We start from the raw sequence: 14,841 nt of genomic DNA, 5'->3' as shown, positions 1-14,841 counted from the left end.
AAGACTCAATTCTCTATCCATTTTGTCTCTTAAATCTTCATTCTCCAATACTTTTGCTTCTAATATGGCATTCTTTTGAGTCAAATCTTCCACTTTTTCATCCAAATCTTCCACACATTCCGCCACTTTATGCACTGAAGACAAAATGTCTACCTTCATCACACTGAACTTCTGTTCCATCCTCTCTTCCATTCTCTCCTCCAATTTCTCCAATTTCTCCTCCATCTGTGCAAATTTATCACCCATTGATTCCAAAATTACCTGGGCATGTTTTTCAAGAGCATCTTGTAGATCCTTCGGTGTTAATACATCAGGAGGATGCAACGCCTGCAATGATGATTGTTGCACCGGAGAAGTTCCACCACTCCGAAGAGTTTTAGGGGGAGGTTTAGCCGCCATCTTTTACTTTCAATTGTGACGCACTTTCACTTTAAGTTTAAAAAGTCCATCAAGCTCGAGAGTAAAATAAAATAATCCTCTTCACCTTTTCCTCTTGTACCGCTCTGCCTGCTCCTTTTATTCCATAGTCCTTCCTTCAGGCAGGGGTGGTCGCAGACGCCTGGCTCTGCTCCAAGAAATCCGGAGCAGAGACGCTGACCAGCTGGGAGCAACCCAGGCTACGGGGGAGTTCGATCCTTCAGCCGCCCAAGCTCCAAGCTCAGGCGGCCCCGGAGAACTCGACCCCTACCTGGGGCCTCACCCCCTCCTCTTCTCCCGAGGAGGGGGCTTCAAATTCGCCCGAACAGCTGATCGGCGCTGTTTCGGGCGAAAATTACTCAGCTGAGCCGCGGGCAGCCCGGTAAGGCTGTCTCCGGTGCCGCGCAGCCACCGGAAGTTCCATGGTTGGATTTCTTTAGTGCTTTATTCAGATAAGAATTTATATGCCACTTTTTAAAATATTTTTTTTGCATAGCTGGTTATATATCTTAATTATATCTAGCTTGGATATGAAGCTATTTTTAAAGAATGTAAAATCCAAAAAGCTGAAAACATGGTAGGATTTCAAAATTGCTTCAAAACTGAGCCAAATTTATAAAATCTTAGAAACCAAGCTCAGTTCAATGCAATAATATAATTTAATACATCCCTAATAGATATTTCCACTTGAATATATTCATTGAACTGAACTGAAATGGGAATCAGTCCATTCCTTTAACCTGAACACTTTGAATTTTCTTTTTGACTTCTAAAGTATGACCTGTCCACCCTATTATATGCAAATATGACAATCATTTCCCCATATTATCATTCAAGTTATTAATTAAAAAAATAAAGAAGGCTACCTCACCCTTGTGGTACAGTATCAGGTTTGCTCTACCATTCTGATGAAGAAGTTTTCATGAATACACTTTGAGTACAATTTTCTATCCAGCTGTGTTTTCACTTAGTTGTCATGCCACCCAGCCAGCACTTAACTAGCTTGTTAATCAGAATGCCATGGCTAGTTTGTCAAATGCTTTACTGAAATTCCATCTACAGGATTCCCACAATCTGCTAAGCAAATCAACCAATCAAAAACTGAGATAAGATGGATTTGGCAAAACTTGTTATGCCTAATCCATACCTAATTATTATATTGCTTTCAAAGTGCTTATTACTCAGTCTGTTTATGAATTATTCTAGAAACCTTTCTGATGTGTGTTTCATTGCTTCTCTATTCCTCTGCTATAGAACATAAGAGTAATATTTTTCTGCCTTCAGTTGTCTGGCATTTTATCCTTAAAAATGGAAAATTAAGATTTGCCCAGATCATCTTCTGTATTTTAGAAAATGATTAATCTGGCTCTGGAGATTTCAGTTTCTTTAAAAAATTATTTCTGTTTGAAGTTGAAGTCTTCTTAGAACAGGATACTGTCCTGAGCAATGATTGGTGAATCAGATTTTACAACTATAACTGAAAGGAGATTTATTCACAGGTAGTACATGATAGAGATAGGTAAAGTCTAATACTTAAGTACCTAGAGCCTCCTTATGTTGAACTAAAATATTTTTTCATCAAGAGAAGCTGGCAGATGAACTCATTAGGAACCTTCAAAAGATGATGAAAATTTTGGATCTGTTCATGAGCCAATGAGAAAGGGAGTTGGGGGTCCAAATCCAATGGCACTGTTTCTTTAACATCTCATTATCTATGATCAGAAGAGGACAATAATATAGGTAATGGTTTACTTTGTCCTCTCTTTGTTTAGTACTGAGCCTGATTTTTTTTAATCTGCAAGATTGCTAATACGAGGTCGGTTCCTTCTGCCTTTCTTCCCAGGCTTATAATGTATTTCCTATAAATAAACCTTTTTTCTCTTACTTATAGTAATAAAATCTGCTTCACTAATTCTTGCTCGGGCTAGACTCATAACATGTTTTGATTTACCTTGAATTTCAGTCCTGTCCCTTCATCCTATTCCTCACAGTAGTAGTTCTGCCTTTTCTTTGTTTTCTTTCTTTAAAGAATGAACTTTACCTTCATTAAGAGACTGATACGCTAGTTTCCTCTTCTTATAAGAAGCTCTTTCTAATCATCTTTGCCAACCAGCCTCAGCTCATTCTGAACGTTAGCTTTTCTGATATCATGTAATTAATTCTGAACTACCCTTAACCTGTGTCCTATACAGTTTTTTTTTCTCTTCAAATTCTGGATAGGATATTTTTTTTTGTATAACTTATTGTTTTCTTCCATTGTCTTCTATTTTTACTCTTTTTGGGAACTTTTTGCAATTGTGCTTTTAGGATCTTCTTTTTAAAGAACTTCCAACATCTGTCTTCCTCCTCTCTCTGAAGGAGAAAAAAATCAGGAATTTCCTGAAAGGACTATGCTTGGCAGAGTTTATATTCCAACATATGTTGGGGTAATTAAAATCTGCTATTAATGTGCTTCATGCTTCTTTCACAGACTTGGCTCTGAACCTATTTTGAATAATGGAGATGATTGTAAAATCATGAATAAAAAAATCATGATACGTTTAGAAAGTGAAATGAGTGAACTTGGCTATACATGCTTATCACCTAAGTTATTAATCTCAATCTGCCAAGTTTCTTTGTTGCATATGATATTGCTTTTGAATGGAACTGGCTGAGGTCATTTTGTGGCAGACACCCACCATGGAACCAAAATTACATTAAACAACAAAACTTTTGCTTGCATATTAAATTTTGATAATATAACATGGTGGCTACCTCAATGGAAAAAAATAAGTGTTGCCTCAGCTGTCATTCAAAAATGCCACAACTGCCCATATGTGAGTACCTATTTTGGAAAAAAAACATACAGAAAAAATAATCAAATTAGGAGTAGTGTATTTAAAAGGCATACATTTTAAAAGTATGCAATAAAGAAAATACTATGAACCCATATTACAGGGAAAGCTGTGATTCATAAAATCATGCAACACTACCATGAAGCACATATCTTTATTTTGACTGCTGCTGATGTGATGAACTTACTGTGTTGTTCAGCCATTTAACTGTTATTGATGTATGAACCATCATATATTGGGAAATAAGCTATGTTCATGGTATTGTGGGTGATACAAATGTAATTTTTTAAAAAAAAGTTATGTCCAAAACCTAATTCATGTGGTTTACCTAAAGCAACCATATCACTTTGAAGGTGCAGCATAATTTTACTTTCATGTAATCAATAATACAGTATTCACTGGACCCCCAGGAAACTTCTGATACTTTTCTGAGTAGCCATGAACAAAAGCAGTACAGACCATATATATCTTTGGCTCACTACATGGCAAAGGCAAGACAAAAAAAATCCAGTGGAAATTACAGCTTGATGTTGGAATATTTTAGATAAACTCATCCATGTAACCTTATTATTTATCCATTCTTACTAGGTCAGCATACTAGCAATATGTCAGCCCTCCCAGTTATTACCATACTGTCCTTGTGATATGGTCACTGAATAGAACAGTTTGGTTTACTGGGCCACAGGTTCCTGACTGAATCTTCTCCCTGGCACCAAGTTTGGCATCAAACCAATATCAGAAAGTTGATCCAATGAAACAGGAGATAGATTACCATTTTATCCACTGGTTTAAAGTGTTAGAGAGAATTCAGAAGAGACTTCATGAACAAACAGGTGCACTCGGGAGGTATTTAGTTGAATAGTAAGTCCTATAGTCCTGTTGCTAATGTTATTTTTCAGCCCATCTACAGATTTCTTCCCATTGTATTTAAAATCTGCATGAATTCTGAGACTGAACAATAGCTAAATCCACACCCAAACACCCAAACATTCAAACCACTTGTCCCTTTCACAGAAAGAAAAAAATAGAGCTATTTGCTTCTTCTGCACAATCTACAATCCATGCATATTCCTTTTATAAACATAACACATCCTTTGAAAACTGTTTGAGGAACTCAGTAGGACTGAATAGAATGAAAATTTGGGGAACTAAGAAAAAACAAATTGATTTGATTGGTTAAAAGGGAAAAGCATGATACAGCTGTTCGATGTTTTTCTTCTAAGTGGATATTTCATATGTCAATGCTAACATTGAATGTTCTTGCTTGACAAGAGATGAAGCTATTTCATATGTTAAACTTGTGTATTACTTTAAGAGCTAGAATTAGATTATTGCTGGGAGGAGGGAGGAGGAAGATTGTACCTCAAGGCTGTCTGAAATAAGAGGAGATAAGAACTTGATGGGTTGTCTAACAGAAGAGAAACTGATTCTTCAAATTAATTGGAGAATGTGATTCATGACAGAAATAGAAAGGTGGAGAATTGTGTTTAATATATTGTGCAAAGAGGAGGGGATCCAGATTCCAGATTCCTCTAGCAAGCTTTTGCCGATGTATAGGGCTAATAAAGGACTTTTAAGGTAAACAGTGCCTCAGAGTCACTTGTAAAGTTCATCCGTCGGAAACTTGACAACATGAAGGAAAAGTATGTGAAAAAGGGAGATAAACTCATGATACCTATTTTGAAATGGACCCACAAGAATATAGACAACTTGTTTCATAACATAATTTAGGATGTAAGTTTTAGCCCTTTCTTTCAAAATTAATCAACACTTTCACTTTCTTCTATATACAGTCATGGCCGAAATTGTTGGCACCCCAGAAATTTTTCCAGAAAATCAAGTATTTCTCACAGAAAAGTATTGCAGGAACACATGTTTTGCTATACACAGGTTTATTCCCTTTGTGTGTATTGGAACACAACAAAAAAGGGAGGAAAAAAAGCAAATTGGACATAATGTCAAACAAAACTCCAAAAATGGGCCGGACAAAATTATTGGCACCCTTAACTTAATATTTGGTTGCACACCCTTTGGAAAAAATAACTGAAATCAGTTGCTTCCTATAACCATCAATAAGCTTCTTACACCTCTCACCCAGAATTTTGGACCACTCTTCCTTTGCAAACTGCTCCAGGTCTCTCTTATTGGAAGGGCGCCTTTTCCCAACAGCAATGTTAAGATCTCTCCACAGGTGTTCAATGGGATTCAGATCTGGACTCATTGCTGGCCACTTCAGAACTCTCCAGCGCTTTCTTGCCATCCATTTCTGGGTGCTTTTTGACGTATGTTTGGGGTCATTGTCCTGCTGGAAGACCCAAGATCTCGGACGCAAACCCAGCTTTCTGACACTGGGATCTACAGTGTGACCCAAAATCCTTTGGTAATCCTCAGATTTCATGATGCCTTGCACACATTCAAGGCACCCAGTGCCAGAGGCAGCAAAACAACCCCAAAACATCATTGAACCTCCACCATATTTCACTGTAGGTACTGTGTTCTTTTCTTTGTAGGCCTCATTTCATTTTCGGTAAACAGTAGAATGATGTGCTTTACCAAAAAGCTCTATCTTGGTCTCATCTGTCCACAAGACGTTTTCCCAGAAGGATTTTGGCTTACTCAAGTACATTTTGGCAAACTGTAATCTTGCTTTTTTATGTCTCTGTGTCAGCAGTGGGGTCCTCCTGGGTCTCCTGCCATAGCGTTTCATTTGATTTAAATGTCGACGGATAGTTCGCGCTGACACTGATGCTCCCTGAGCCTGCAGGACAGCTTGCATTCCTTTGGAACTTGTTTGGGGCTGCTTATCCACCATCCGGACTATCCTGCGTTGCAACCTTTCATCAATTTTTCTCTTCTATCCACGACCAGGGAGGTTCGCTACAGTGCCATGGGTTGCAAACTTCTTGATAATGTTGCACACTGTGGACAAAGGCAAATCTAGATCTCTGGAGATGGACTTGTAACCTTGAGATTGTTGATATTTGTCCACAATTTTGGTTCTCAAGTCCTCAGACAGTTCTCTTCTCCTCTTTCTGTTGTCCATGCTTAGCGTGGCACACACAGACACACAATGCAAAGACTAAGTGAACTTCTCTCCTTTTTATCTGCTTTCAGGTGTGATTTTTATATTGCCCACACCTGTTACTTGCCCCAGGTGAGTTTAAAGGAGCATCACATGCTTGAAACAATCTTGTTTACCCACAATTTTGAAAGGGTGCCAATAATTTTGTCCGGCCCATTTTTGGAGTTTTGTTTGACATTATGTCCAATTTGCTTTTTTCCTCCCTTTTCTTGTTGTGTTCCAATACACACAAAGGGAATAAACCTGTGTATAGCAAAACATGTGTTCCTGCAATACTTTTCTGTGAGAAATACTTGATTTTCTGGAAAAAATATCTGGGGTGCCAACAATTTCGGCCATGACTGTATTTATTCACTCCACTAGATCGTGTCACCTTCATTCAGATTTATTACATTATTTCCCTTTGCCTTAATTTCATAGTTCTACAACATATTGTAGTTCTTTCATGCACTTCATTTGTTAATTCATGCTCATATCTTTTTTCTTATCTTATATCCTTTCCTGTTTATCATGCCCTTGGTCAATTAAGGCTTTCACATACTATTTTTAGTCAGATTGAGAAATTATAGACTATATAGTCCTTGGAAATCGTAAGCATAGTACAGTCTGTTTGGGCAGATTTTATTAATTATAGCCAATCAAATTTGCTTACACTATTCCATGCAATCTTGAAAAGAACTTGGAAGCTGCTTATTGTTGCCCATATTCCCTGAGTGTAGTTATATACGTAGTGTATTGATACACATTCAGAGTTAGACATAATTTAATATTGAAAATGGTTTTTTAAGTAAGAATTGAAGAGGCAGGTCAGTAATTTTCTTGAATAATAAGAGTACAGTGGTAGCCTCCTGCAAAATTGCTTCTGTAATCAAGATTTTAAATGCAGTTTCTATGTAATAGTTTTTTAAAAATTAACACATATGACCATATGACCTCAGTTATTTAACCAGGGTTACCTCAGCACGTATTAGTCATCCTTTTCCCACAGAAATTAATAGCTTGAGTTAGTCAGGACAAGTTTAACTTACATCCATTTCAAAGACTGACTCTGGAACCAGCCCAACATTAGCTGAATGAAATTCACAAATGAGCTTTGTAACAGAGGAGGGATTTGAAGTCAGGTCACTGAATTTAAAGGAACACTAAGCATGTTGTTTTCAAGTTATTTAATCACTTCTGTCTTTGTGACTTACTGGATTGTGTATCAGTAACTGCTTGTTTGAATTCTTGTAAACTCTCATGCTTGTGACATCAGTAATAGTATCTATCCACATTGTCTTTGACATTTTTTCATTGCCTGCAATTTTTCCAGGTATCAGATTCTTCTCCAATAACTCTTATTTTTGAGTTATGTGTCCAACAGTTGCAAGCTTTAGCTTCATTATTAATAAATTCAGAGAGCAATGTGTTTTACTTCATCAAACATGGAGTGATTGTTCTACTCTGATTTGAAGTACTCTTAACAATTTTCTTCAGCACCTCAATTCAAGGCCATCAAATATGTCTTTGTCCAGCTTTTCAGATGGTACAGCTTTCAAAGCCATTTGTTCCTATTGAGAAAGCCATCAGCTTTGTTAACAGTGTCTGATGTTGCTGCTTTCAGGCATAAAATGCTACTATTTACTTGGTATATAGTCTGGACTGCAAGATGAAAAGAACCCTAAAGCAAAAAAAAACAACATTAGAATTGTGAGTACATAAGCTCATATTCTCAATAATTTTCAAAACATCTAAAATAATCAAAGTTGACAGAAAATCATATTGTAGATCCAAATGTATAGTTTTGGTCAGTTATTTTGTTGAATTGTTCTTTGCAAACCTCAGGTATTCTATGATTATTTTTATGCTATTTTGTAGAACAAAATAGAACTGCATGCAATTCTGTTATCAGCAGTAATATTCTTTGATTCGAATATTACAAATGTTCTTACAAATATTCTGTTCCATCAATTCTTGGAATTATTAAAGTTTATTGTTTTCTAATTTTTCAAAAGTTATTAACAAAAGAAACATATAGTTGGGATTTAGAATGATCATTCCATAGATTAGATTGATAATTTATTTACTATTAACTCAAAATATATTTTAAAACCATTAGAAATCTATGTAGATGTCTTAAATTTTGTACTGCAGTGTACAAAATAACAAAGCTGCTTCTCAGTTTGCAAATTTACCAAAAATGGATCGTAAATAGCCTAATAATATGTACTGAAGTTTAATTATAATGATTCAATGATCCAATATGATCCAATATGAATCTTTAAATGTACCAGAGTCCCAATAATAATTCTGATATTCCAGTTATGTTTATACCTTGAAAAATATTTGTTCCCAAAGCTTCCTTCGTAAAAACAATTGCATTTATCATTGAAGTACATGAAGTTTTCTACTTTTCTTTTGTTGTTGTTTATAGTGAATACATGTTTTGAGAACCCTAGGAATTTAATTTTATTTATTTAATGTATATTATAACTCCCAGTGTGAGGTTTTCACTTGAGATATGAGTAAATATTTGCTGTTACATATTTTTATGTATTACAGTCTAAAATAGTAGTCATTTGAAATGAAATAAATGTTCAAGAAAAAATTGTGAATTGTGAGGTCTTCATAGTATACAGTGATATAATGAAGGTGAAAACCACCACAATTTGTGTTTAGAGTAAAATGTTGTTTTGTTTTTGTTAGCATTTTTAAAAGACAAAGATAAGTGAATTTGTGGTTCCAAGGAGTTAAGCTTCCCCCACCCCATTCAATCATATCTGATTCTTGGAAGCTGCCTGGACAGGTCCCTGCAGTTTTGTTAGTAAGGTTTTTCAGAAGTGATTTGCCATTGTCTCTTTTCTAGAGATGAGAGAAAGTGACTGACACAAGGTTACATACCTGGCTTTGTGGCTAAGACAGATTAGAATTCACAGTATCTAGTCAATTATGAAACATTGTCTTGTTATTTACTTTCTACTTACTTACCCTTCTTTACTTTCTTCAGTCATGAGATCTAAAATCTAATTTCTAGCTAGAACATTGACCTTACCAAATATTTGCTTCTCTAAATATTTATTTATTTATTTTATTTATTTTAATTCCATTTATATCCCGCCCTTCTCCGAAGACTCAGGGCGGCTTACAAGCTTAGCAGTAGCCTTCATTCTATGTATATGCCTGCTTATTAGGGCTTTCACACACACCCCCAAGCGGCATTATTACAAAGTCAGCTTAATTGCCCCCAACAATCTGGGTCCTCATTTTACCTACCTGGGAAGGATGGAAGGCTGAGTCAACCTTGAGCCTGGTGGGATGCGAACCTGCACTAATTGCAGGCAGCTGGTGTTACTTAAGGAGGCATTAGCCCACTGCTCCACCAAAGCTCTTCCCTGGATAAATAAATACCTGGATATTCAGCCACTATAATATCAATCAATCAATCAATCAATCAATCAATCAATCAATCAATCAATTAGAATAGTGCTGGAAGGAGATGTTGGAGATCTTCTAGTCCAACCCTTTGCTCATGCAGGAGACCCTATACCATTTCAGGCAAATGGCTGTCCAGTCTCTTCTTTAAAAGAATGGGATGAATCACCCACAACTTTGGAAGGCAAGCTGTCCCACTGGTTAATTGTTCTCACTGTTAGGAGGTTTCTCCTTAATTCCAGTTTCCAATCCAATTCCAATATTTAGGATCCTAATGACCCTGAAGTGCTAGTCTACCCTGGTATTTGTCCAAACCATTATTGTTTTATCTGTCCTGGTCTTCTGGCTTTAAAAACCTGAAGAAATTGTCTCAGGTCTCTGACTTTCAGGGAGCTATGTGCACAAGATTTGTTTCTTGAAAAGTTTAGAACTCAACTACAATTTACTTCGGTTTACATCAACTCAACTACATATTTTCATAAGTTTGTTAATTGATTTCTATTTGTTGTCTGTTCAAATGTAAAAATGGATGGGGAAAATGCTGTTTTTGTTGTGATAGTGGTTCTGGGAAACTGATCATGTAGATTTTAAAGAATACTAGACTTATGACTGGAAAAGTTTAAATTCAAACTCACAGTAAGATGTAATATGCAACTTACTTTAACATAATAAGAAGCCATATTTTAAGGATAATTTGGTGTTTCAATAATAGCATTTGTTTAATAGCTGTACAATGTTTTATACACAGTTTATATGTCAGCTATGTTCTATCAGGTCTATATTAACACCATAGCATGCATGCACACAGTAGGGATACATCTTATCCATTTTATCATCAGTGCTGCTTAATTGTTCCCTTAAAATTCTTCAGTGATCAATGATACTTTATTCAAATATTTCAGAACATTTAAATCAATTTCTAATGTTTTGGTTAGAACAATTTGTTTTTCACTTTAAAGGAGACTATTCTAAATGATACTAGACAAAATTAGTCTTGTGGTCTGATCAGTCTTTGGAAAAACTCAATCTGTCCAACAAACCTAATGCAAGCATACATATTTTCAAAACATTGTTTTCCAAGATTAAAAGAGGCTAATTACTGCTGTGAAGGATAAGCACAAAATACCACAGACCAACATATTTGCAGTCCAATCGCAGACAAGAATTCACATCTTTTCATCTCAGACCTTGTCACCCTTCAAGATAGTTCAGACAAAGAGGAGTATTAACTCTATTTTTATTGTAAGGTTACATTAACAGAGTATTGCAAGTCTGAAAGTACATCTCTCCCCTCTTGCATTTATAATCCAAGAAACTAGGGCAACCTCTGATATGTCTGCTACATCCCCAATCTTTTTGCAAATGGATATTGTATACGGCATTGCTGAGAAGATTGGTGAGTGACAGCAGGAATTATTAAAGCGTTATCCCAAAATAGCTGCAGGGTGTTAACACCCATAAGGCTTCTGGTAGGAGGTTTAACATGTTCAGGTTTCTGTCCTGTACACTTGACTTTTAAAATTATTACTATTAAATTTATATATCCTGTAGACTTGGCTGTTCCACTACAATTACACATGAACATACTTTTTTCTAGTCCACCAGAACTATTCAAATTATTTACATTATATATGTGTATACACACACACACATATGTATGTATGTATGTATGAATGTATGTATGTATATGTATATATATACACACACACACAAAACACAGTTTGGAAGAGTATATTCTGTACTATATGCAGGGTAGTAGTTTAGCATTACATTACATGTTGTGTTGAGTGAAGGTATTTTTCCCTAGATTCAGTCATATTTTATTGTGTATTACAAATCACAACATCATTAGAGAATTGTGTTCAAGACAAAGCTGGCTTATCTAAGTAATGTATAAGACACATTAATGGGAAAAAAATCTTTGTTAAGAACCCACTATTGTTATTTGGGTAGTCTGAAGAATTTAGCTTTACGCTAGAGTAATGATCGGTTTGAGGAGATGCCATGAGTTCTTTTTGTCTCATCTAAGGTCTAAAAATAATAGGTCTGTTTCGCCTCAGGAGAAAGCAATGGGAAAAATAGTCACTAAAATGGTCCAGTGACAATTATTAGCAAGGATATTGCCATTTTATTTTCAGTTCAGCATGAAAATGAAAGCGGATGCTGTAAGGATGTGTTTAGTAAATTCTTAGTGAACTTCATATGATCTTTTTAGAGATTATTTACAGTTTATCATTAAAAAAAATCTTCCATAACATTTTCTCTGTGAAACTTGGAAAAGAAATGTGTTTACAAGGATTTCTCTTATTAAACTTTACAATTGGCAGGTCTTGATCCCTTTTTCAAGGTCTACATATAACGAATGTCCATTACTGGTACAGTTTGGACTGCTAATACATAGTAGTATAGCTATATTTTATTTTTTTAAATATTATTTTCTTATTTTCTGCATTTTCTATAAGCACTAGAGGTACGTATAATTTCTATCATCACTCCAATCATGGAGATAGGTTAGAAAGAAAGATTAACAAATTTTCAGAGAGGAACTGAGGCCTTTGTGATCCACCTCAGATAGCAAACAAACAAACAAACAAACAAACAAACAAACAAACCCATAAAGAAAGTTAGGAAGGAAACAATACTGGTATGTGTCTGTATATTTCCTGCTTAAAACTTCACATTACTGTACATTTGCTTAAAAATGATCTTTTAACATTTCTCACCATATGTTTTATTGTAATACAAGTAAGACAGCTTTTGCTTTTTAAAATACAATTTATATAAATATAATATGTAAATAAATTATATTTAACAATATAGCTATATCAAGACAAATTGTATTTAATAATATATCATTGTAATTATAAATGCAGTATAATGATATTTTTTTCTCACACATAATTTTAAGATGAAAATTGAGCAATTCACTTTGCCACAGTATCATAATTAATTAAATAGCAGGGAGAATATGTTGACAAGGAGGCCCTATAATCTTGCTTTCTCTTTTCTGTGCAGCATGTGATAGTTACCATTGGGGACCCCACTGCAGTAGTCGCTGCCAGTGTAAAAATGGAGCTTTGTGTAATCCCATCACTGGAGCCTGCCACTGTACTGCAGGATTCAAGGGATGGCGCTGTGAGGAACACTGTGACCAAGACACATATGGAAATGATTGCCACCAAAAATGCCAGTGTCAGCATGGAGCCACCTGTAATCACATTACTGGAGAATGCAGATGTGCCCCTGGATATACTGGAGCTTTGTATGTGATTGATATATTGGTTATGTGTGGAATATTAGTGAATTTTACAGTTATTTTTTTCTTTTACAAGGAAGATGGCAATATTGTCCTCATGCTATGATTATTCTTCTGGTGATGATAAAAAGTAATTTGCGCTCTGCGAATATTTTTATTGGGATTTGAAATGTTTTCTCAGTTCCAAATCCAATATGGATAACTAATAAGCAACAAAAATATGACAAAACAAACTATATTTTAATATTTTGAGGAATATTAAATGTGTATAATGCATTGTTTTTATGTTGTTTTTAGTAATGCTTGATTCCTTTTTTAATACGTTGGAAGGGTTTTTGTCCTTAGGCAGTATAAAAAGAGTTTAAATAGATTCTAGTTGAAACTTCAAGACTAATCAATATACTGAAGCTGAATATTTCATGGTCCAGAGCCCATTGGATGAGATGTGGAAGGATACCATTTCATGCATCCGACACAGTGGACTCTGATTTACAAAAGCCAGAATGAATGTTCTCAGTATATTTTTATAACAATAGAAATATTAAAACAGTAAATATGAGAAAGTCAAGAAAGAAAACTCTGGTAATATAGTGTGTATTTGCACCAGGGAAATGCAAGTTCAAATCCATCCTCCGTTATGACTTAGATTGAATCACGATTATTTTCCTCTTACCATCCTATCACAACTAAATAGATGCAACTGCAAAATTGCTTGGAGTTGATTTGGGAAAGGATGATATCAAGCTATAATGAATTCATCTACAGCTTGTTCATGCCAAAAGTTCCCTTGAAATTGCCTAGAAAATCATGGACCAGAATATAGAGAAGGCATCATTTTTTCCCAAAGCAATCTAAAGAATGAACATTTCAGCAACTCACCTGAATAGAACTTTCTGTAAAGGCTAAAACAGGGGTAGTGATCAGATTTTATTTTTATTTTTTAAAAAGGGAATAGTTAATTGTGAATAGAGAAAGCAGGACTATAAGCTATTTTTGTATATAATTTCTTTTAACTTTATATAATAAATATATTTGATTGCTTAAGGCATAAGCTCATTATTTGCCATGAATATAAGCAATATAAGAATATTGACTAAGTAATTGTGCACCACACATAGCAACAATATACAATCTCTAATTCAAGCCTAGTATTTTGCCACAAAATAAGGTAGGATTCAGGAGACAATTTGGAAAAAAATTAATCAAAAGTCGATAAAGGATATTTTTAAGTAGCAAATACATTGAAACTTTTAACATTTTTTTTCAAACTTCCACTTTTTATTTTTATATAATATATACTAGCCGTTTCTATAACAACAAAATTATCTAATAGGTAAAACCCAAAATCAAAGTTTCCTTCCCCCCCCCTCAAGCACAATGTCCAGAAGCGGTTTCCATGCAATAACAAAATTTATTGTATTCTTTTTTTGTTTTTTTAATCAAAGCAATCAGTTTAGCTACCTCTGCTAACTCCATCAACTTTTGCGGCCGTTTGTCCTATTTCTTTTTCATTTTCATTTTCATTTTTCCATTTCTTTCACAAACAAATCAACAAATATACTGCATACATAAATACATACACGTAAGTTTGGGTGCTGCTCGTCCATCTCCCCTTTCACTGTATCCACCCTTCTTCTCTCTCTTCCCTCTTCTCTACTTTCTTTTTCCCTTTCTCCTTTCTTTCCTACTTCCCTCTTCTTCCTCTCCTGTCCTCTTTCCCTCACCACTCCCCTCCCATTTCTCCCCACTTCAACTCCTCTTTCCCTCCAACCTTCCTTCTTCCTTCCCCCTCCTCTACTCTCTTCCCTCTCTCCTCTCCTTTCTTCCCTCCCATTCCTCTT

General features: G+C 35.3%; 1 protein-coding gene across 1 annotated transcript in view; it reads left to right on the top strand.

Annotated features, from left to right (window-relative positions):
* Positions 1-14,841, top strand: part of MEGF10 (multiple EGF like domains 10) — a gene marked incomplete at its 3' end in the record, with an annotated part of 118,947 nt that overhangs the window by 54,969 nt on the left and 49,137 nt on the right. The window contains exon 6 of the mRNA XM_083354528.1: positions 12,760-13,006. Within this exon, the coding sequence (XP_083210654.1) occupies positions 12,760-13,006 (247 nt within the window). The remainder of the gene's footprint in view (positions 1-12,759; positions 13,007-14,841) is intronic.

The sequence above is a fragment of the Vipera ursinii genome (genome assembly GCF_947247035.1).
Source record: "Vipera ursinii genome assembly, chromosome: 2".
Taxonomy (NCBI): domain Eukaryota; kingdom Metazoa; phylum Chordata; class Lepidosauria; order Squamata; family Viperidae; genus Vipera; species Vipera ursinii.
The sequence above is the reverse complement of the archived record's forward strand: the minus strand, read 5'-3'. Positions and strand labels throughout refer to the sequence as shown.